At 42.2% G+C, this 24,874-nt stretch overlaps 1 protein-coding gene across 6 annotated transcripts in view; it reads left to right on the forward strand.

Moving 5' to 3' along the window:
- Positions 1-24,874, forward strand: part of abr (ABR activator of RhoGEF and GTPase) — a 133,176-nt gene that overhangs the window by 70,656 nt on the left and 37,646 nt on the right. For all 6 annotated transcript variants that reach the window (XM_080436454.1, XM_080436455.1, XM_080436456.1 and 3 more), the window contains 10 exons: positions 2,854-2,906; positions 3,749-3,889; positions 4,309-4,430; positions 8,020-8,188; positions 9,950-10,069; positions 10,513-10,588; positions 10,865-10,969; positions 13,051-13,125; positions 19,241-19,338; positions 19,448-19,579. In XM_080436454.1, coding sequence (XP_080292580.1) covers positions 2,854-2,906; positions 3,749-3,889; positions 4,309-4,430; positions 8,020-8,188; positions 9,950-10,069; positions 10,513-10,588; positions 10,865-10,969; positions 13,051-13,125; positions 19,241-19,338; positions 19,448-19,579 — 1,091 coding nt within the window. The remainder of the gene's footprint in view (positions 1-2,853; positions 2,907-3,748; positions 3,890-4,308; positions 4,431-8,019; positions 8,189-9,949; positions 10,070-10,512; positions 10,589-10,864; positions 10,970-13,050; positions 13,126-19,240; positions 19,339-19,447; positions 19,580-24,874) is intronic.

Consider the following 24,874-nt stretch of genomic DNA (forward strand, 5'->3'; position numbering starts at 1 on the left):
AATTCCTGGAAATATTTTGATATCAGAAAAACAGTTTTCCAGGCCTGGAAAAAAAGTGATTTCATTCATAAAAAACATTCCCTCACACTGAATAAGGAACAGTACTGACCGAAACCACCTCAAATTGTTAAGTAAGTTACTGAAACGATTTGAGGTGGTCTTGGTCAGTACTGTTCCCGCTCGCGAGTGAACGCGAACGTCTGTTTACGTCGTTCGCGTCAAGTAAAAATGTCGTTATCTGGTCGGATGCTATAATGAGTCTTGTACTGTAGTGCGCTATGCCCTAGGATAGGGGCTTTAGCAAGCATGATATTTGGAATGGAATTCTCTCAGTCTACTGCATGTTTAGACACAAAGGTATAGCCCTACTATTCTATCTTCCTATAATTCCACAAACCTCTGAGACCAAACCTCTGAGCCCAAACCTGTGAGCCCAAACCTCTGAGCCCAAACATTCTTCTGCCCGGTTCTCCTCAGTGCCTGGAGCTATTGATCTCAAATTGCGCACAGCCATTCACCATTACGATGTGCATCGGACTGCGAAGCCCGTTTTTCGATATCACTAAATCTCATCTGTTTATTCGCATTTTTATGTCAAAAATTGTTCTGCCCTGTTCTCCTCAGTGCCTGGAGCTATTGATCTCAAATTGCGCACAGCCATTGACCATTACCATGTGCATGTGACTGCGAAGCCCGTTTTTGGATATCACAGCTGTTTATTCGCATTTTTATGTCAAAGAATGTCGCCATGCTTATGCTGGCTTCTCAAACTGCGCATGCGTCGCATCTACAGCCCCACTGCGTTACACTGTTGCACACACAGAACACTCGGCTCCGCGGCCGTGTATGCGCGGACACGCACGTGCGCATGCACGTTGGGGAGGCACGTGTCAAAATGTACATTATTTGTGTTCGCGTGACGGCCGCGTATGTGTGTTCACGACGGGGGACAGCTCTGGCCGCATGAGGATGTACCGTTGTGTGTGTGTGTGTGGCGGGGAAACGACTCTGGCCGCATGAGGGTGTGTGTGTGTGTGTGTGTGTGTGTGTGTGTGTGTGTGTGTGTGTGTGTGTGTGTGGGTGTGGGTGTGTGTGTGCGCTCGCGACGGGTCGCGCGTGTGTGTTGGCGGCTCCGGCGGGGGGGGGCCGCAACGGGACACGCGGGGGGAGGACGCGCGACAGGACGTGCAATAACCCCACGTTTGCAACTACTTTTGCCTGCACACTTCACCGGGTATGGTCTAGTAGAGGTAAGAAGGTGGTGCTGGAGCAACTCGGATGTATTTAACTGCCTTTTTTATTAAGGTGCAGAGTAAAAAAGGGGACAACGTTTCGATGTGAATTACTTCTTCATCAGGTCCTGATGAAAATGAGTTGCTTCAGTGCCGCCTCCTTAACCTCTGTTGACCACTGTCCTGCTCCTGTGATGCACTGGACCGGCTGCCCAAACTGACCTGGTTGTGTGGTGGAACTCACCTTTCTTCTACTATTCTATAATCTACTATGCCTTATTTTTGCTACACTGCCTGTCTTTGGGCATTGCACACTTGCATAAGAGGCTCAATATTGAGCTGAATGATTGCTATATAGGCCTGGAAATCAAATAATTAAATATTCTGGAAATCCATTGGTAAAAATGAGTTGAACCCCATATATATATATATATATATATATATATATATATATATATATATATATATATATATATATATATATATATATATATATATATATATATATATATATAGATATGTGTGTGTGTGTGTGTGTGTGTGTGTGTATATATATATATATATATATATATATATATATATATATATATATATATATATATATATATATATATATATATATACATATACACACACACAGACAGACACATGCGTGTGTGTGTGTGTGTGTGTGCGCGTGTGCGCGTGTGTGCACACACACACATACATACACTGGGAGTTTCTCACCTAAAGCTGTCATATATGTCAGGTCTATAGACACTCACACAGCAGCCCGGGCCCCCGGGAGTTTAAAACTGTGAGAAAGAATAATAATGTGTGCGGACATGGTTCCTGTGCTGTTGATGTGCGTGAATGTGTACATAGAAAAATGAAGCCCTGTGCCGACGCTGCTTAATGTAAACTGTCATTCACATACTCAGCACAGTGAAGCTTACCTAGTAGCAGGCAACCTAAATTTGCAATGGAAGCAAACTGTCCCGGAGCCAATGAGAACCTTAGGACAGCTCCAAGCCTAGCGATGGACTGCATGTTAAACAGCCCGTCTACTCAGCTCTGTGTGTGTGTGTGTGTGTGTGTGTGTGTGTGTGTGTGTGTGTGTGTGTGTGTGTGTGTGTGCATATTGCGGTATTGAATCACTGCATTCCGCCTCCACAGTCTATAGAACATCAGATGAACTCTAGAGTTGTCTTTGGGCAAAGTGAATCATCTTTTACATTCTTCTTGGGTCAGTCAAAGCCTCATTTCAGACCCACAGGCATTCAGTTCATCATGATGTGAGTTGAGTGGAAGTGGCCCCCCCTGTTTAGCAATGACTGTGTGCCCCATGTGTTTGTGATGCCTCATATGCCCACGTACAGTGCCATGCTGTCTCAAACCTCCTACCTCAGGGAACGTGTGTGTGTGTGTGTGTGTGTGTGTGTGTGTGTGTGTGTGTGTGTGTGTGTGTGTGTGTGTGTGTGTGTGTGTGTGTGTGTGTGTGTGTGTGTGTGTGTGTGTGTGTGTGTGTGTGTGTGTGTGTGTGTGTGTGTGTGTGTGTGTGTGTGTGTGTGTGTGTGTGTGTGTGTGTGTGAGAGCTGTGTACCAGAAGACAGACCTTTACTCTTTTCCCTTCTCTCCACAGCTTTGCTGTATAAGCCCATTGATCGTGTGACCAGAAGCACCCTGGTCCTTCATGTGAGTACTGTAGACAACATGAACATATGCACTCACAACATGAACATATGTCATAATGTGTCAAGTCACAAACAGTACTTTTTTCTTTCTTATATTTTACTTCATGCCTATAGACAAATCAACATATTAGCGCTAGAAAATAATCTAACAGGGGCGAAATCAGTGTAACAAACGACTGTTTGTTGCAATAGTTCACGTCCTCTCATGCAAACTAAAGGTGATGAAAATTGGTGACGGAAGAATCGATATGACCGATGGTGGCTTAAGCTCTCTGTTGTCACTAGTCGTGTTGAAATGCATGACTGCAGCATGATGAGGAAGCTCAAACCACAAACTAAAAAGGGGAAGGGAGAGTTTCAGAGGCTATCTCTCTGAAAGAATGTTATTTATAATCTGCTAGTGAATTAGGTTGTGAATGAAGAGATTACCAATCACTTGGATGCTTCTTTTTTTTAAATGGAGTCACTAATCTCAACAGAGAGGACATACGTTTTCATTCATCAAATTATAAGCTGCAAACTGATTAGGAATTTAGAAAAATATAGTGCAAGTGGACATCAGACTTAAGTGCACAGTTTTACCACAGTGAATCTGTGTATGTATTTCTACTATCTCAGGATGGCAACTAACAGTTATTTTCATAATCATTTAATCTGTTGATTCTTTTGTGATTTATTTTATGTGATTAATTTAAACCTTAATATGAGGGTAAAATAAGGTTAGTATTAAAAAAGAGAAAATCCACAATATTTCCCCTTTTAGGGCTACTATTTAATAAAACAGAAGCAGCACAGCAGTTGTGACCAGCTCCTCTTGTGTTTGCGTTGTGTTGCGTTGCACAGGACCTGCTCAAACACACACCAAAGGACCACCCAGACTTCCCCCTCCTGCAGGACGCTCTAAGGATCTCCCAGAACTTCCTGTCCTCCATCAATGAGGAGATCGACCCTCGCAGGACTGCTGTCACTACGCCCAAGGGAGAGGTGTGTGTGTGTGTGTGTGTTTGTGTGTGTACGCTGCTCCAGTGTAGGGTCCACATTCTGGGATTCTGTATTTGTGTTTGATATCAAATTTTCTTACCTGAACACTTAACATAGACCTTAATAGTATAAGTTGAAGTTGTACTGAAAGTCCACTCACACAGACTACACTTAGCATTGTAGCATTCAACATACTTATTATAGATTACTTGTGTTGTGAAACATGGTTTCGGGAGAGATTCTCTCTTTCCCCAATCCCACCTAGGCTGTGAGTTTGGCATTCTTTTCTTACAAAGAAACCGCAAAAAAAAGTATTTCTTTACCAGTATTATTATTTGACACAGGCATGATACAGGCACTGTCAGTTTGTGGCTGTTTGTGGGAGTTGCAACTTGAAGTGACATCTGGTTCTCCTCTGGTAGGCCCGTCAGCTGGTGAAGGATGGGTTCCTGGTTGAAGTGTCGGAGGGAACCAGGAAGCTCCGCCACGTTTTCCTCTTCACCGACCTGCTGCTCTGTGCCAAGATGAAGAAGACCGCTGTCGGGTAGGTCCACCCTTATTGTCAACATCCAATTTCAATTGGAGCATTTTCAAACCTTGTGGAGAGAAAAATGGCAGGAGAGAGAGAGATGGGGAAGGACATGCAACAAAGTGCCTCGGCTCAGACTCGAATACGGGCCAGCTGTGCAAGGACTGAGCCTTAATGGTATGCGCTGTATCAGGTGAGCCACGGGGCACCCCATCAGCAGAGATTTTGCGTTTCTCTTCTTTGTTCAGTTGAAACATTTCCTTGATGTTTGAGAAGCAATGTGTTTGGGCTCAAGGCAAAGAGCAGGAAAGGGGGTGGCAGAGAGACTGTGTGTGTGTGTGTGTGTGTGTGGGGGGGGGGGGGGGGGGGTGTGTGTGTGTGTGTGTGTGTGTGCGTGTGTGTGAATACAGTATATGTGTCCTGGGAATATAATGGATGGCTGTATGGCAAGCCACATAGATGAAGTATCTCATTTACAGGAGTGCATCCATGTCACACGTCTGACATCACGGCAACCGCTGTTAGCCAGATTGGACCCAGTTGTGATTGGCGGTTGCCGTGTGTACATGACAGTCTCATGATGGTTTCCATAGCTACCAGATCTGAAAATCAGCATATTATCATGTGTCAAGGGCGTTATCTCTGTGTGTTCTCAAGGGTGCATAGGGGGTTAAGCAGTGAACTGTCCAATTAGAGCACGGCAGCCGTCCAGTATTGAACACGGTTTATTAGGTAATAGAGGAGCAGCCGTAATCCAATTAAATCTAACTCACTACATGTAACAGTTGTCCATTGTAGCTAGGATTATTTATGATCAGGTTGACTCTGCTGGGGGGCCACATGTATCACACATCCAAAAACTGTATATCAGTTATGTCCCTCCATATTGTGTAGTAATAAAGTAAAAGCATACTGTCTATATACTGTAGGTTTTTAAACAAATAGATTTCCGGAAGCGCACAAACGTTTACAGAAAACTTGATGGATAGCAGAGATGGGAATTCCAGCTTGCCCCCTCAGACCAGACACACAAGGTTTTTATAAAACATGGAGGAGGAGAGGGATGCCTTCAAGACAAGAGAGTGGCCTAAATGACAAAAGAAATGATGGGAATTATACGCAACTGCAAAGTTAATAAAATACGGCTGTATGCTAGGTACGGTATGTTTCTCCATCAAAACATTCAAACCTAATACAATTAGTTTTAAGTTAGAGAACAGTAATGGAACCATGGAACTATTTAATTTAATCTGCTCAATCTGCTCCAATTGACAGAGAATTTTTGATTAATGTTTTAGACCTTTGACAGCCACATGTGTCCTTTATTATCCCTTTATTAGGGAAACTAATTTTGTTCGGGTCAGTATACATTCAAGAGTAAGACAAGACAATAGATAAATACACCACAGTTCAAACACCCAGTAACAGACAATAAAAACAAGTGGTATCCATAATTCTACTGCTACAAAAGATATGTCTACATTTAAAAGGGTATTTAAAATAAAATCAATGTCCTCTCCACTCATGGAATGTGCATAATGTGTATGTGATAGTCCAAAGGGAAGCACGGTTAGCACGCACATCCAAAAGGTAAAAATTACAGGTAGTGGACAACAATACGTACAGTACACTGAGAGAAGAAAAATATGTCATCAAATCAATAAATATGTGTTTGTGTTTGTGTATGTGTACATGCTTTAGTGCGTGTGTGTGCATGTGTGTGTATCCATGGGGGGCATTAGCACACCAAGTCCAGTTCGTCCAGGTGAGAGGGATCAGGTATCAGGGGGATTATGTTTATTAAGGAGCCTAATGGCAGAGGGGATGAAACTCTTAAAGCAGGAAAGACCTTGTTGGTCTCTTGAGAGCCGCCCCGCACCAAGCCATGAAAGAGAAGGTAAGGAGGCTTTCTATGTGGCAGATGTAAAAGCTGTGAAGGATTTGACCTACAGGCAAACTGCAATGGCTCGAGAGCAGAGCTTACCTGTGAGAGGAGAGGAGGCGTGGTAGCAATAATCTTGACCAGGACTGATGTCAGGGCCACAGATCCTTGAGCTTCACAGGATGGTTGACCTTGGGGATAGGCCGTATCTCGGAACGCTTCCACAGTGTAGGGATGGTGTTCTCCTGGAGAGAGCAGTTATAAAGAGATAACAGAGAATGCTGGCTGGCTCTCATGAGCATTCCTTTACTACCCTCGCTTTAAAGTTGACTTGGATGGATTAAGCCTCCTCAGGACCTTCCTCACCTCCTACTCTGTGAGAACGTCTTTGTAATTCATAACCAGAAAATTACGCCCCTTTACCTCTTTAACTCATTCAATCCGGGAAAGCAACTGTGTCATTTTATACGTTGGCTATTAAAAAATCTTGAAAATTTGTGCAAATCTTAGAATATACATTTTAAAGCAAAAATATTTTACTCATATCTTTGCTTCTGGGGGTCCCCGGAAACTTTTTTTTTAAAGATTGGCATCTGTGGCCAAATACATATTATTTTTTGAGAACCACTGATATAACAACATATGTTTTTCAGAAAATTAGGATTTAGAAGACATTTGTAGAATCTGCCTCAGGTCTTAATGGGTTCAAATCATTTTAGGTTTTACCATCAACAGAGACTACATTCTGTCTCTGGGTTAGACACGGTGAGGATCGCACCTCAACACTGAACCATAAACGTTTTTTAGCAGCAGTAACATGGAGGTTTCATGGCAGACTCTCCCTTTTATTAAGGTGTTCACATTCATATGCCGTCATGCGTCATCCAGTCGTCATACTCAAATTAGCTCACTGATGAATGTATTTGAGCGTCAAAGACCTGAGCATACAGCCAGTCAGAATACTAATGAGGTATCATCATTAGTGTCACTGCACGACGGTCTGCTAATTTTATCTGGTTACAGAGAGTTGAAAAGTGTTCAACTTTCTGCATTTTGATGAGCGCCTTAGCGTTTTCAGCTGGGGAAAAAGCACCTTGGTGGTCACAGCCCCTTATTAGTGTACATACTGTACATGAGCAGAGGTGGTATTCTGCTGATCGGACACTACTTCCATGGCTGTCAGCTACACTGTAGATCGGTTGTAAGAATACAGCAGCTTGACATTCTTTAATTACTTTGGAAATGTTAGGTAAAATCCAAACTCATCCAAACTGTTCCATTATAAGTTCCATCTTATGTTCCATCATTAACCCATTGAGGCCGGGAACGCATCTGTGTGTCATTTTTACGATTACTTTGGCTATTCAAAAATAGCAGATCTACAAGCGGTGTGCCGCGCTATGAGCTTGTAGATCTGCTATTTTTGATAAAATTGTGAATGTGTGCAAATCTTTGAATACATATATTTTTTTAAGCGTTAGGATTTAGGAAAAAAATGTTTTAATCGTCAGGTCTTAATGGGTTAAAGGCTGTCATAGTCATTTGCCTTCACTTGCCTATTTATTTCCATTGCTTAATCAATTCAATGATGCTATAATTAAAGGCACTTTAATTGATATGAAAATTGATATGACCATGTAATTAACTCTTATTTAAACATTTTCTCCTCCCTCTGTCTGTCCACCACACACACCCACCACCCCTCTGTCTGGCCTCCCCAAGTCGCCATCAGCAGTATGAGTGTAAGTGGTACATCCCACTGGCAGACCTGGCCGTCCAGACAATGGACGACTCGGACTCCAACCCCCACGTCCAGGTGCTGCCCGAGCACGAAATCGAAGAAATGAAGATCAAGATCTCCGTTATCAAGAGTGACATTCAGAAAGAGAAGGTAACAAATGACACACTTGACTCTGTTCCCTTATCTTCAGTCCACCCGTGGAACTGAATCCATCGGCTTTTTGTAGTTGTTGTTGTTGTTTTCAATTTGTTAACATCACCAGAGAGGTTAGGTTTAACACCGCGAGGGTGGGGTGGATGGGGACTCTGTAAGAGCACAAGACTATGTTGAGGAGAAATTGTAATTCTTTTGGAGCTGAATTTGGGAAATCACAACCCACTCATAATAATGTACACTTCTCAGTCTTTAAGAGTCAAAGTGGCCGTGCTGTGACCTTCTCTACCTCCCACTCAGTCCAGGTCAACTGAGGCAGGGGGGCCAGAGCATAGGGAACAGCTGTCCGCCACAGTGTTTCACGTATGGGCTACCTTCCAAGGGTGTGCCCCCCTGGATCCTTGTTGTCTGCCAAGGAGAGGGGGGGGCTTTCTCTGTCTCAGTCATACACTCGCACACACATGCGCGTGTGAGCGTGCGCACGCACACACAATACAAAGCCTCAACCTAGAGGAAGTGTTGACTGAATTTAACCGTGTGTTCAGTGGAAGAGCGATAGCCATCTAATTGTTTTAACAATTATATAAACAGACTTTCCACAAGGGACGCCCATGTTCACCGTACACTTACTGGAAACCACAGCTTTTGTTTCTCACAGGCAGGGGAAGCTCCAAACCTCTTTTGAAAATACTTACTACTCACATGAGTGTCATTCTGTTCTACGGCCGTCAGTATGCGTACATGTAGAGTATTTTAGGCCACTGTGGTTGACAGCACTGGCCTCAGTGTGTCACATACAGGAACTTATTTTTAATTCAACTGTAATGTATCCTGTTGCTGTCGGGGCAGAAACCTCCTATCTTCATATTTCAAGGTTTTATATTTCTTCTTAAATGAATGGTCTACTTTGTCATACTACAGTGTCACACACAAGTAGCTATTTTTGAAAAATACATTTAAAAGAAGTGGAAGTGGTTAAGTCTGTCTGTGGGTTTTATGAATATTGAACGAATGAAAAGTATTAACAAGAGCTTGTGACTAAATAATAACTAGCACTATATTGAATCCATTGGAACACATGGTACTTTTTCAATTTTCTAAAAAGCAACAGTTTCGGAGATATAAATTGTCTGCCCAACAGTGACGATATATTTCCTGCTGCTGAGAGCATTGCCTTATTGAATTTGAAACATTGCATTTTTGGGAGCATGTATTGCTGTTTTGCCCCCCCCCCCCCCCCCCCCCACCTTGGGACTATTAGACATTAAAGTTCCTCAAAATTGGACTTCAAAGGCATCGGAGTTCCCCCATCATAGAGGGCTAACTTTTTTCCGTGCAGGGCAAAGAGTGACCATGGCCTTTGGTAATGAGAGATTGAACTGATTGTGTGCCAGGCCCTGACTCATAGCTTCCTGGCCAGGACTAGGAGGGTGCATGTGTATTTGTTTTGCCATGAATACACACACAAGTTAAAATTCTTGCATTCTTCAACAAGCACAGCATTTTGTGGCTAATATCTACCACAGCTTTCATTTTGATTGGTCGCTGGATTAAGATTGTGATTGCTATGTCGATCCCCCACCAATGAATCGACTGGACACCATCTCCTAATTCCAATACCACTATTTGAATTCAATATTTAACTATGTCACACATGTTGTACCATTTCTCCAAAGACCTGCCAAGAACCTAGACGCGTTTGGACAATACCTTGACAGTTTTCTTTTATTGTGTGTGTTTGTGTGTGCACGCATTTAGAAAGCACCAAAGGGCCAGAATCGCATTGAGCGTCTGAGAAAGAAGATGAACGAGCAGGAGTCATGGCTGCTCCTGCACTCCCCCAACATCCCCTTCCGCATCCTCAACAAACATGGCAAGGTAACCTCCTGCTGATGTGCTAGTCTACCACTAGAGGGAGCCACTCGCGTGCAGAAAGGTCCCTGGTCGGCTATTGGGGACTTTTAACTTTGCAATCCTGGCTTTTCTAAATCTAATAGTTTTTCATAGTTTTACATCTTTTAAGTCATCCTATAAAACATATGTCCGGTCTTCACAGAAATATATTTCTGTGTATTAATATACTACTACTCCATCATTGATATTCACTCTTAACTATATTTTCCACTCATCTACTGTATGAATACATATAGTTAACCTTTAATTAGCTTATAATAAGGAAATACACAGAAAATCCTGCTGGATTTCTTTTTGAACTGTGTGGAATCTTGGTTTAATGGTTAGTAGTAATGAGTTTAGAGTTGTGATGCTACAGCCAGATTACCTGAATGTGATCTAATGGTGTTTGTGTTGTTTGTCTCCAGAGCTATCTGTTCCTGCTCAACTCAGATTATGAAAGGTCTGAGTGGAAGGAGAGCATTCATAAACTCCAGAAGAAAGGTACAGTCTCTCTCTCTCACTCATCAGTACATAATCCACACATACTGCTTTTGTAATGACCTCAATGGAAATAAGCTGCTAGCTTTATTGCCTAGAAGACTGCAATAGTGAAATATAAATGTAGTCCATTTACCATTTAATAGGTATACATTATCACCTCTGACTGTGTGTGTGTGTGTGTGTGTGTGTGTGTGTGTGTGTGTGTGTGTGTGTGTGTGTGTGTGTGTGTGTTTGTGTGGGCGTGCGTGCATCCATGCGCCTGTGTGTGTTCATCAGATCTTCAGGTTTGTGTTCTAAGCTCTGTGGAACTCCAGGTGCTCACCAGCTCCTGCTTCAAACTCCGAACTGTGCATAACATTGCTGTCACCAGTAATAAAGATGGTAAGACACACACACACACACACACACACACACACACACACACACACACACACACACACACACACACGTCTGTCTCAATCTCCTCTCCCATCTCTCATTTTGACTACTAATCCCCCACCCACCCTTCTCTTCTTCCCTCTCTTCTCTCTTTCCGTTTAAAGAAAGAAAGAAGGGAATCAAAAGAATCTAGGTTAAAATGTGTTTCTCATCTGAGCTCTAGTCTGTCTATGCCATGTGGATGTGGATTGCAGCCTCAGCCTGGTCCAAGCTCTCAGGTCTGCCTACATGTTTGTTTTCACTCCAGAGCTCCACACTTCACTAGTTTGGGAGTCTGGTGACATTAAAGCCATCTGGTCGACCCACTCTGATCTCTGTAAGATACACTGGAGGAGCGGAAATAGCACAGAACTCTTGTGTTTATACACAGACTCACACACACACGCACACACGCACACGCACACGCACACACACACACACACACACACAAACTATTTTCTCACATCATAGAAAAGTTACAAAATAGTGTACGGATAGTCTTACTTTGTTTGATAGTGTATACTGATGTAAAGGCTGTGTTACATCGCATAGATGCTGCTGTAGTGTTCATGTAATTTAACCATTAATTCCAAGGCCTGAGCCTTGCTCTGAATTATTTGAAGTAATGGGTTAATAGGTGATGTATATCATGTAATAGGACTAAGGCTAAGGTCTACAAACCCTGCTATTGGCCCATAGAGGTTGTCCTGCTCCTTGCATCCTAAGTGACCTCGGGGAAGATTAATGTGCACTGTAAATTTGGCAAACCAGCCATTAGTTTTAGATATCATGTGTGCAAGGCCATTTGTGTTATTGTCTCCACCAAGCCGGAGACAATGTTTTCTGTCTGTCCGTCCATCTGAGAACAGATAATCTCCGACACCATTGGACCAATCGGCATGAGAGTTTTCACGCAAAGTAGGCCAAGGAAGTACCTCTGCCCCAAATTTCAAATCAGCCTCATGTGGTGCTATCACCTTTTGGCCTGATTCAGCCATACAATAGGCCGTACAATAACTTAATTGTTTTCCTTGGATCATTTACCGCCACCCCACATTTTTCAAATCATCCTCATGGTGGCACTATAACAGCCCGCTTCACGTTTTGGCGTATAACTCCTGAAAGCCCTATTCTGAACACTGTGTTAGTGATGGATGTTAATGGTAGTGCAGTAGGGTAGTAAGGAGGATTCAGAGTTTCTACATTTTCAGGATTGTTTTGACAAAGCATGTCTTACTGTCTCTAGCTAACTTTTAACATGCCATGTTTTGAATTTGACAGTTTGGCGCCAGAATTGGGGTGTCAACAGATACTGACTAGCTGATACCATTTGTTTCTTTAGCATAACTACATGCTAACAAGTTTCCAGTAGACATGTACAGTATTAGTAAATGTAGTGCCTATTTGACCAGCAGCACCTCATTAAACACATTTTTTCCATTCCTCACAGCAAAGACTGTCCTTATTAGATGTTAAACTGAAAAGTAGATTTTCACTAGTTGAATATCCTGTTCGTAAATTTGTCTTCTGCAAAATCTCACACGTTTCATCAACATAATACCATACAGTGTATGTATGGTTAAGTGGAAAAGTGTTGGAAAAAGGCGAGGGCAGTTATTTATTGGACTAGATAACAATAATGTTGAGGTTAGCCACAATTTGGACAACTCTTCCAGACCACACACTGAGCTCCAAATGAAGGATTCAGAATTCTCTCTCTCTCTCTCTCTCTCTCTCTCTCTCTCTCTCTCTCTCTCTCTCTCTCTCTCTCTCTCTCTCTCTCTGTCTATTTCCCAAAGTCTCTCTCTCATACACTCAGTTGATGATGTAGTTATAGATGTAAGCGTATGGTAGAGTTAAAGCTCTAGTTTGCCCTGACAGTCAATCTTCTGTACTATTACAGGTCCATTTTCACACTTAAAATAAACTAGTAGTCAAGCTGAAATACATTACAGGATGCTATCTAGGCTAAATGCATGTTAAACCAGTGGTTCTGATTGAGTGAGTGAGTTGTTCTAACTGTGTTGTATTCCCGTGTGTTCCAGATGAGGAGACTCCCGGTCTCTATGGCTTTCTACATGTGATCGTCCATTCTGCCGAAGGCTTCAAGGAATCAGCCAGTAAGTCTTAATCAGTCAGGCATAACCTACATGCAGTACACACACACACGCACTCGCTCGCTTGCTCACAGGACCAATGTACATCCGCATCATCACACAAAGCTACTGTGCATATCTGTGTGTGTGTGTGCGCTCGCGCTCGCTCGCGGGTGCGTGTGGACATGCCAATATGCACATAACAGTTCGCATGACTCAGTAAGCCATTACGGTCTGCTCATGCAATTTCCCTCATACCATGAGGATGATGAGATGGATGGATGGATGGATGAAGGAATAGAATAAAAGAGAGGGGAGAAATAGAAGGAAGCAAGGAGCAGAAAGGTTTGATGTTTCCTTCGATCACAGAGATGGGGAATGTGTGCATGAGTGTATTTGTAAGTGTGCGTGTGTTAGTGTGAAAGAGAGAGCCAGTGATGGATACTCTCTCAGAGAAGGTTCAGAAGGAAGAGAAAATGCCCCTTTCTCTCTCTCTCTCTCTCTCTCTCTCTCTCTCTCTCTCTCTCGCACACGCACACACACACACTACACAATGGAGCCATTGTGTATGGTGCAAACACATATAACAATATGCGTTAACAGAGAACATGATGCCTGCCTGGCCTGACTATCCAGACGCAGGCTCCGATATGTCAGTTCCATACAGCTGGCACTCCACTGCAACTCACACTGGAGTTACACACAAGCACCACTTACAATATCAAATATCTGTGGGGGAAGAAAAAAAAATCAAGACAGAGTGAAATAGGATTTTCTGAGTTACCATGACGACGGAAAAAGTAGTATATGAAAGCTGGCCCGCTAGAATGTCTTGGGTAATGGATTGGAAAACTATCCCCTCTAAAAGCATGTTTGATCTTCTGTACGCACAGAGAGCTTGAAGGTTAAAAGAAAATCCTGAAGAACTGTGTGTGTGTGTGTGTGTGTGTGTGTGTGTGTGTGTGTGTGTGTGTGTGTGTGTGTGTGTGTGTGTGTGTGTGTGTGTGTGTGTGTGTGTGTGCGTGTGGCGTGTGTGTGTGTGTGTGTGCGTGTGGCGTGTGTGTGTGGCGTGCGTGTGATGTGTAGGCACATGCTTGCGCGTGTTATATTGTGTGAAGTGTGCAGAAGGGTGATATTGAGGTGGTTTCCCTTGATCCAATTTGATACGAGTTTGTTCAGAGGTGCGTAAAGAGCTGTGGTCATGGCATGGAGGTAGGGTGGTATGCACAGTACAATTAGGAGTGTTGATTTTCACCCATAAGGGTCCATTTTTACTCTTGAGAGTTTAATGAACACTGGTGGTTTTACAGTGTGTTGTTCTGATGGGGAGGGGTGAGGTTAAGTGGCTTGGCAGTGAGTTACAGTACCTCACATCTACTGCCCAATGCAGGCAGCAGCAATGTTACAGCCCTGAATACTGTGTGAAGACCATAGAGATGATGTGGAATTGAATCCATTCTACTGTAGTTGTGTACTTTATTTGCTCAGGTCACTCATTGCAATGCAATCCAACACAAAGACAGTTTTGACAAAGATTGGCAGCTGATCCACTGAGTGTACAGTATGTGTGTCCCAATAATTATGTAGATTACAGTTATGATTTTGTGTATTAAGATACAGTGTTTGTTTGGGAGTATGACGTGCATTATATCATTCTGTTACCATAGCATCGAAACTTAAAAAAATCACACATAATGCTGAGTTGAATTTCTTAAGATGAAAAGCATATTTTGGTCAGAACATAAAACTTAAAAAGTACACAGCCTTATTGTTTAGTTAAGTCTAATACAGTGTGTCAGACTAGATCTATTCTAGTTTTTTATGTCTCCTCTGATACAGTATTTTCTCCTCTGTTGCATAATAGTGGCTGTGTGCTCTCAATTCATGCATATGGAAATTAGTCGTGTCTTAGAATGTACTGTAAATGTGTGACCAGAAATAGCAGTCATTATGTAATGGCTCAGACATGTTAGTAGTTGCTAATATCCTGTTTCCAACAATATTTTTGTATAATGCCTGTCCTATTCACTGTGAGAGTAATTTAGATCACATAGATCTTTCTTGCAATTGGAAAGGACTTTAATTCTGCCCAGACTGTACAAAATCTTCTAGTTAAACTGGGTCACAGAGGAGCAAGCAGGTAGCGTAGCATGTCCCAAAAAGACTGGAATCACTTGAAAATATGGGCCAAAAGAGCCGTGCTAAATATGGAACTTTGTTCTTGTTGAAGTGTGTGTGTGTGCGCATGTTTACATGTGTGTAGAGAAAACTATACTATTTTTTTCTACACTGCAGCATTCCATTGATACATTTTGATTACCTCACTGCTTATGATCCTGGAAACGATACATCATACAGTCATGGAACAAAGACGTTGGAATGCCTGGTTGCTACAATGTGTTAAACAGAGAGAAAAATATGTTTCCAGTGAAAGCAACCACACTGGACTTCATTCAGTTGAATCACCTAATATTATATAGGAAATAATATCACACGTGCGACGTGCCATACAACTCATAATAGTCCACAATACAAGTGTTAGTGTTATTTGAACAAAGACATTTTTATGACAGCTCTTCTACATTAACTGAAACGTTTGATGATGACTCCTTTGTTTACAGGGAACTTATGCCTGATTTATACGTCGTCTTACGACAGTGTCACAAGACAAAAATAGCCATCTACAAGCTCACTAGATCTGCTCTTTTCGGCCTACGATGAAGTATATATTAAGCGTTAGAGGGAAGATTATTTTCTACAAAGAACTCCAAGGGAAACGTAATGTTGCATATAATCTCCTGGACTCTCTATCACATGGGTGTCAAACTGGTGATCCGCTGGCGTTTGGCGGCCCGTGGAGTGGTCCAATGCGGCCCGCGACGTGATTTAAAAAAACGAATTCATACTACCTCTAATGGGAAAAAAACGAGAGAGAAAAAGCAGCGCGCCGGCAGCTTCTTCATAGATAAGACAGAGCCAGGCACTGAGGCAGTTCTCCCCCCACCCACCCCTTGCCGCTGACTGTACCTGACTGTGAAGGTATAGTGGCCAAACTTGTTCTGTTACAACAATAGCCAAGCCACTGGACATGGTCATTAGCAAAGACTGGATTTGATTCTATGCTGATAGAGTCGATCAGCATAGAATCAAATCCAGTCTTTGTCTACATTACATTCCCAGAAAATATTTGCCTTCTTTATCCTGGTGTTATCATTCCACATCAAAGGAGAGGAATTCAATTATGCCACTTCCCTCCTTATGAGTCTCACAGATATTGATTTCCTCCACAAGCCTTGCAGCAACAAATAACAAATAAAGCAATCATGCCCCCTCCTTTTTGTAGAGGGTTGTTATGGAAGAAGGAGACACAAGTTCCATCATTTGTAGTTTTCAGGAAAAGGCATAGAGATAGAAAGAAGAGTGTGGTGAAAGGATTATGTATACAAATATACATATAGTGTAACAGGTATATACAGAATAATAACAGCACTAAATAAACAGCAGCAGTAAATAAACAGAGTAAACAGCATTATGTACAGTTATTAGTAAACAGCAGTAGGTGCAGATGTGTACAATAGAACAGTAACAATGGAGCAAAGGCCTTTGTGCAAAAATAATCTCACGTGCAGGTGAGACAAGGACAGCAGTCCACATAAGGAAAGTAGTCCGCAAAGGTAAAGTAGGTTGAATAAGGAACACAATCCACATGAAGGAAAGTAGCCAATATAGGTCAAGTATTCTGCATAAAGGAACGTATCCACATGAAAGAAAAGTAATCCAGTGTGTCACGTCACAAAAGCAGGTTCCTGACATTCATGAAAATAGCTGTTGACAACATGTCAAAACTGTAGGTAAATTTGGTTGGTTTGGTCGTTTTATGGGCTTGGTATACTGTACAGAACCTTCAGAATAGGACAAGCAGGCATGGTGACAGACAGAGACACACACACACACACACACACACACACACACACACTCACTCACTCACTCACTCACTCACTCACTCACTCACTCACTCACTCACTCACTCACATGCGTGACCTGACAATTAGATCCTCCACTCCAATCGCAATGAAAACTTACAGTAGTTTGTCCTATTTCTCAAGGCCCTTGGCGCCACTTCTAGGACACAGAAAGAGCTCTCTAAATAATTATGCTCTCTTTTGGCCATCGTTTGAATTTTAAGCCTACGCACACAAACCCAGATCACATTAGAAAGAAAGAAAGAAATCTCCCAGTGAAACCGTAATGCTGGATTAATACTTGGTTGTGCGTCGTGTTGTGACCAAAAATCACAGATTTAGTATCAGTATCCTATTGGTGGAGGCACCCAGGTCTATGCATGTCCGTGTCTAATACACACACACTTCCTATTTTATCCACTATATCCTGTATTTCCTCCCCTATTTCCTGTATGATACAATGCACAAGCTGTGTGAGAACTGTCCTGTTAAATATTAACTGTAACAGATTCTGACAGTTAATTTGTTTATAGGAATCTTTAGCCCTTGCTCGTTCCATCAGTAATGATGGTCATGAGCTATAGCGCTTCTGCTTGTAGCAGAACTGTATAATAATTGCTCTGCCATGACTACCGGTACAAAAAATCCCCCTACACACACACACGCACACGCACACGCACACGCACAAGCTTGTCATGCTTGTCAAGTTTCATTCTCATCCAGTGTAGTTCCCACCTACCTCCACTGCTAATGTCTTCCTCATTGGAGTAATTACAGCAGAGGCCTTCGGGAGACAGAGTAAAAACAAACAATCGGGAATTAAACAAAATGGCAAGAGATGTGGCATTGTCACTGTATGGTGCTGATGAGTTGGCTTCTATTTCATACAAAAATGTTTGCTCTGGGCAGCTGTATACCTCAGCTGTGATGTATGGCAGGTATCTCTCCCTAACCCCAATCCAGACATTGTTTTCATGGTGCTAATGTGTATTGCAATGCAAGCATACCCTGTCAGCCTGTGTGCGTGCGTGTGTGTGCGTGTGCGTGTGTGTGTGTGTGGTGAGTAAGTTCCATGTCCCCTACTCTGGTGTGTCTCAGTAAAGGTCAAGCTGTATGTTCATCTATCATGCTGTCAGATTTGGGTAATCTGAGGGACAAGAGTCTGTGGAGGCATGGTCTACCAATAGTAATGAGTATGACCAGTAGGAATCAGCATAGTATGTACACAGCAGCATTTAACTGCTTTCACCCGGGTTTTCCCTATTTTGGGCATGTCATTATAGGCACACACACAAAAAAAAGCAGATCTACAATTTCACAATGTGACGTGTTTGAGCTTGTAGATCAGCTGTTTTACTGGTATCAATACTTTAAAAAAAATGTGGGGGCTTTTATGCCTTTAATGATAGGACAGTTGACTGACAGGAAATGGGGAGTGACATGCAGCAAAGGTCGTTGGGATCAGGACTCGAACCCGCGACACGCTGTCAGGCTGGCATTGCAGCCTAGGGTGCCTGGACCGCCATGAAATGTCAACTCTTAAGGTTTAAGTCGATGTTCTTGCTGTATCCATCACCTAGTCAAAAGAAGCTTTACTGTCACATCACAGGTTTACAGAAGTAAAAACATGGGTGAAATGAGTTTTCGTGCATCGTAATCGTTATTTCCATAGAAAAAAAAGAAAGGCAGGGAAGAAGAAGAGGGGGGGGGGGGAAAGAAAGGAGATCAAACAAGAGAACAAAATCTACATATTTACTCATGGTACCTGAGATAAGATATAAAGGTGCGTGAGCATAGCAGCAGATGTATACTATGGAACGTTAACGCTTAAAAAAACTAAACAAAAATCGTCAATAAAATTCATTGTTTTTGAGAGTTGGGTTGAAAACCTGAAGGCTGATGTTGACAACACATCCCAAGGGAAGCTGAAATTGCTGTTCGACTGCTTACAATCTTCAATGATGGCGCACAGCACTAAAACAGTCAAGAGGAAATATTGCTTTAAGTGTCATAGATTTTATTGATCCAATTTTCTCAAATGCCCCAGTGTCACCTTGACGCGTCTCTGTTGGACAGGATTTGCCAATGACATTATGATAACTAGTTCCCTGTCTGGGTAGGTTATTCTGTAAACCTGTTTGAAGGTCACATCTATCTCCTTTTGTTCTTTCTTACAGACCTATACTGTACCCTGGAGGTGGACTCCTATGGATACTTTGTCAGCAAGGCCAAGACCCGCGTTTTCAGAGATACCACAGACCCACATTGGAATGAGGTCAGCCGATAAGAAATCTTTCTCTCTGTGTCCCAGTTCTATGTTCTATGTTCCCCCATCCAATGGCAAACAAATGTTTTACAGTCCCCCCTCCAATGTAATTCAACAGGAGTTTGAGATTGAGCTGGAGGGCTCCCAGTGCCTGCGGATACTGTGCTATGAGAAGTGCTATGACAAGTCAAAGCTCAACGCGGACGACAATGAGATCGTGGACAAGATCATGGGCAAAGGGCAGGTCCAGGTAAGGACAAGAGACCACACCCCTCACCTAGTGTTGCCTGGATCATAGGGACCATCACACAAACACCACGTCCAAGTCCAGTCCAATTTCAATTTCAATTCAGCTCAGCTCTTATCCAGAGCGACTTACAAGTGCGGTCCACCGTACTAGAGATCAGATCAGTAGTGTTCAGTCGACTGGCCCAATGATTGGTCCGAGGTCCCAGCCGTTTCAGGTTTTTGTTCCAATGCAAAAGAACAGTTTCACTAATTAACACACTTTGTAACCTGCAAGGGACAACCTAATTGATGAAGAAACCGGGTATAGCTTTGATTTTGAATTAAGAAAAGAAAAAAGTATGTTATATACATACCGGTATATGTTAACTCTTTAACTGCCAGAGTTTTTCAGAAAAATGTCAAGCCACTGCCAGCGAATCCGAGCGATTTTCCTAACCTTTGAAAATTCATGGAATATATTCAGTACTTTATAGGAGAAAGGCCTATATCTGACTTCTAGGGGAGATTTCTTCAGCTTTTGTCTCATTCTAATTAGTCGTCTAGCCACGTACCATACAGTGGTTTTACTGGGATGGGCTCTTATGACTTCAGATTCAGAGTCTGAAAGATGGAGTCATTTACAGGAGGGTTTCCCCCCTTCCACTGTGAGAAATGAACCTATAAAAGTCCCTCACTGGGTCTTGTAACTATACTTTGAGTACACCACAGTGTAATCTGTGGTCGATTGTAATTGAATCAACCCGCTGTTCTCCACCTCTCATTGTTCTTAAGGAATTACATTACAACTCGGCTAGGGCTGATGTATTTCAGTTTTTCCAACATTTCTGTCCACATAATTTTTTCATTTTTTTCAAGTGACACGTGCTGTCATTTTGTCCATCGTTGTCCCCAACCAGTTGAAAATATCTTATGAATCTGGGTCAAAGTGGAGGCCTTTTATTTATTTATTTTTTGATTAAAATGCACTTGTACAGTATACCTGATTTCTTAACAAACTCTTTGAAGAGTTAATTTCCCCATTCGTAACTCTGAGTTAAATGAACACTGAGAATTTTACTGAGTGTAGAATCCTCGCTTACCACCTCCACTTTGTGTGCCTTTACAACTTATTCACTTTGATGATGTTGGGCCTCAACCGGCTCACTTTGTTCCCCATTTACACAGTGAAAGAATTGGCAGCTACATGCTCCAAATTAATCCAACACTACAAAATGACGTCACTGAGCAGCGGCGATAAGCGGTGAGGTGTTCACCTCATTACACGTAGCTGTTTTTACTCGCCACCCACCCACTCCTTCGGAACCAGAGGAAGGCGCTGTCAACCCTCAAAGGAGTATGATGGTGTCTTTACGAACTTTAGGTGGATAAGGGAGTTTGGTGGGTGGGTGGATGGATTAATTTGGAGCATGTAGCTGGCTAATGTCCCTGTTGTTTGCTCCTCCCCATTGTCTCTGTGATTCGTATTGAGTTTGTTTGCCAGAGATGGTTGAAATGAAGGAATTTGTCCCTGTGCTTTGGAGAGCGTGTTTAAATGGAGTAAACCGCACGCACGCACGCACGCACGCACGCACGCACGCACGCACGCACGCACGCACGCACGCACGCACGCACGCACGCACGCACGCACGCACTCACAGGGACCTTTGGCTTTTCGAGGGAGCTGCATGGCTCTGCGTCGCCTGGGAGGAATGTTCAGTTTCTCTAACATATACATTCAGAGACATGTCACTTCGGAGACTTGAGTCATGGTTACATCATAGTCACAGTGCCTATAGACTATTAGAGACACACAGTTCATCTGGGTAGTTTAAGGGCAAACTGGCTATAGTTTGGTATACAGTACTGTATGTACTGTGAATTGTATCTGACTTACCTAATCTATCTAATCTAATCTAATACCTGTCTGTTAAAGGTATTACATAGTTTTTGGTCACATCATAGTACTGCCTACAGTGCCTAGGGGTGCAACAGTTAATCAAACTAATGAATTCAATCGATTCTAAAAAATAATCAATTTGAATAAAACTACAGGTTCGAGCCGATACGTGGCCCTCACACCTACGTCGCACCTCAGATGCGACCGATATGCCCATATATGGCGATCTCTGTATCTGTCATTTTCACGATATTCTGGCAGTGACAGTTGTTAGCATGTGGCGAGCATGCACCAAAGAGACTTCATGACTTCTTCATGACTTTAAGATTAGTACTGAAAAAAAATCATAATTAGCACTTGTTTAGAACATTATTAGCCCCCTGATAACCCTGCTTTGGGCATGTCAGTATAGGTGAAATCTTCCAAAATGGCAAGAACCTAATGCTCACGCCGGGCTATTTACGCTACATAGGGCTTAAGTGGCTAAAAGGTCACCTGTGGTACCAATTAAATTAAGTTCTGCTCTACAGACCACTTCTCGGCACTCTCTCTCTCTTTGTCTCATTCTGAGTGTGTTTGCCTGTCACTGTTTGTGTGTCTGTGTAAATAGGATAAGATAAGTGCATGGGCCGAAAAAGGACGAATTGTTCCTCATCATTTCAAGTTGCCCAGCAATGGGCCAAGATATTGTCTGTGCTCCTACAGACACTAGTGCCAGTCAGAGAGAACGCCCTGCTGCTGGTCCCACTGGTTGCTGCTGGGAACCTCCACTCCCAGCCAACAGCCACGTCCACAGCCAAGAACAAATACAGTACATGCACCACATGTCACACAGAGAGAAAGGTATAAATTAACCACTTTAAACCTGGCGTCCCTGTTTTGGGGATGTCATCAGAGGCAAAATGTTTCACAATAAAGGAATTTTTTTTTATTGAAGACTCTACAAGCTCACAACATGACGCCATGTGAAGTGTCGTGAGCTTTTAGATTACCTGTTTTCACAATTTTTGAGGTAGAGATTGTTGAATGTCCTTAATGAAGTCGAGACAAAACATGTGTCTGTGTGTGTGTGTGTGTGTGTGTACTGTATATTATTATTGGAGAAGGAGTGCTTGGTAGGGTAGGTGTGTATTGCACACCACTAGAGGGACTACTTTGGGGAGCTATGACTCATCAGCATCAGAGAGGCAGAAGGATTTAAAAAAAACAATGATGAGATATATATATATTTTTTTATGATTCAATGTTTATTCATTTTTTGTTATACACAAAAAGTAGAATATAAACAAAAGGAGAATGTTAAACACCAGAAGCAGACATACAAATAGACAACAAATGCAACAAAAAACAATACAATACAATACAATACAATACAATACAATACAATACAATACAATACAATACAATAAATCAAATTAAAAAGAACAAAACAAAAAAACAATGCCAAATGATGGGTATTTCCTTTACATACATTATATTCAATGAGGTAAAAGGGGGGAAAAAAAATAACAGTATGTTGCGCTACCACCACATCTCAAGTCCTGTTAGCAATATACATTATATAGCCTCCCCACTTACGGATGTATTTATCCAATCTGTCAGACCTCCTATAGGTTATCTGCTCATACAATGATGAGATATTGAAATTCATGTGATGTCATCAGCTAATGAATGGAGAAGATACAACTGACATCAAAGAGAATCAGTTAGTGTCCCTTAGGCGGTGACAGTAGAATCATCCACAAACTCCATGAAGTACTACAGTTTTAGCCCAAAGACGGAAGGTATACTGAGTCCAAGCAATCGCTTAATATGCAATCACTACTAATCTTCACAATTCAGATAAAGCCTGTCTGGCACTCGTGATTGTCTGAATATGGTGTTTTGGAAGTGAGTCTCATTTTCATGACATTATTGAGCTGTGCATTTAAGACTTTTATTTAATCAGGAGTGTTGCGGGCCTTCTGCTTTGCAGTCATTTCTCTCTGAATATGGTGTTTGAAAATATAAATAAGGTCAACAAATCTGTTACCAGTTAACACCAAGGTCGAGGCTTCACGAAAGACCTGCATGCTGAATCCATATACTGCAGCTTAAAAGACAAAACTGGCAAGAATCTGTTTCTTTTTCTCATTCCACAAATCCACATTATGAAGTATGTTTTAGAAACATCATGATGGCATTGCTGAGTCAAAAACGAAGGGCAATACTTCACGTGCCGTGGATGTGGGCGAGTGAAGGAACTTGAATGTTTCTGAGTTGTTCAGAGGGCCATAAGTCTGTGCTCCAGAGCGCATACCTAAAGACTCTAATTCGCAGCCCCGGTTGTTTTCTTTTCTTGGTCAAGCTGCGCTTTGGAAGGAGCCAGAGATGTTTTGCTTTGCTCTCTGGAGGCCATGTGATTTATTTAACAAGCCTGCAGAATACTGACTGACCGTAAATAGGCATATCAGCCCGAAAGGTCCTCATCGCCCACTACTGTTCCTCCACATCGCTCTGATGAGAAAGTCAATATAACCAGTGATAACCAGCCAGCATTACATTGGAGATGTTATGGTCTGGGGTAGAGTTTTCATGTTGACAGCGTTTGAAGGTTCTTTTTCAGATGTCCTAGTCTACAAATTATTTGTCTTTTATGTACTGTACATAGTGCTGCTAAAACTCCTGAGTACATATGTATAGAGGTTTACTGTAAATAAAGGATGACCCCTCATATTAGTAGGAACTAAGGATTTCTCATTTATCTATATTTATGGTGATGGGAAAGCCTTTAATATCCATGTGGAAGCTCTCAGTAGTACTGCCTCTTGATTAGTGAGTTGGTCTGCTGGTATTTGTTGCTATGGATCTTAGTTTCAAACGCATGCACGCACTACAGTGACATGGCCTTGATTGAGTTTCCTGTCCACAGGGGAAAAGGCCACCATTTATTTCCTGTCCTTTACTTAGCATGATATCCCTGAGGAGATAACCTCTGACCTTTTAGGGTCACTTCGCTAATATTCCATTAAACGACAACAAGATTTGGGTTAAACTCCCTCCTGGCTCTCAAAACCAGAAACACAAATTAATTCTCAATTAGCTACAGGCAGGGCAGGCTGTTTTGAAAGCTGATTCCTGCAAGGTTGCAAGTTTGTTTGCATTTAGGAAAGCACCACTTCCAGGTTACAATCGTTTCCTCAAGCTGTCTCTGGTGTTGTGTCTTGCTCACTGTTACTTCCTATTGATCATTTTGTGGTGAAATAAACTTGCAATTAGTGTGGCCCTTATTATTTACAGCCATTATCAAAAAAGATCTCAACGCTCAAAAGTTTTCAAACCTTCAAAAGACTGAATGTTTTCAATTACAGTAAGTAGTTTAAGTTCATATTTTTTTGCTTCACAGTGCTAAATAAATTTCTTTGTTTAAAATCTTGGTGT

The sequence above is a fragment of the Gymnoscopelus braueri genome (genome assembly GCF_963280865.1).
Source record: "Gymnoscopelus braueri genome assembly, chromosome: 8".
Taxonomy (NCBI): Eukaryota; Metazoa; Chordata; class Actinopteri; order Myctophiformes; family Myctophidae; genus Gymnoscopelus; species Gymnoscopelus braueri.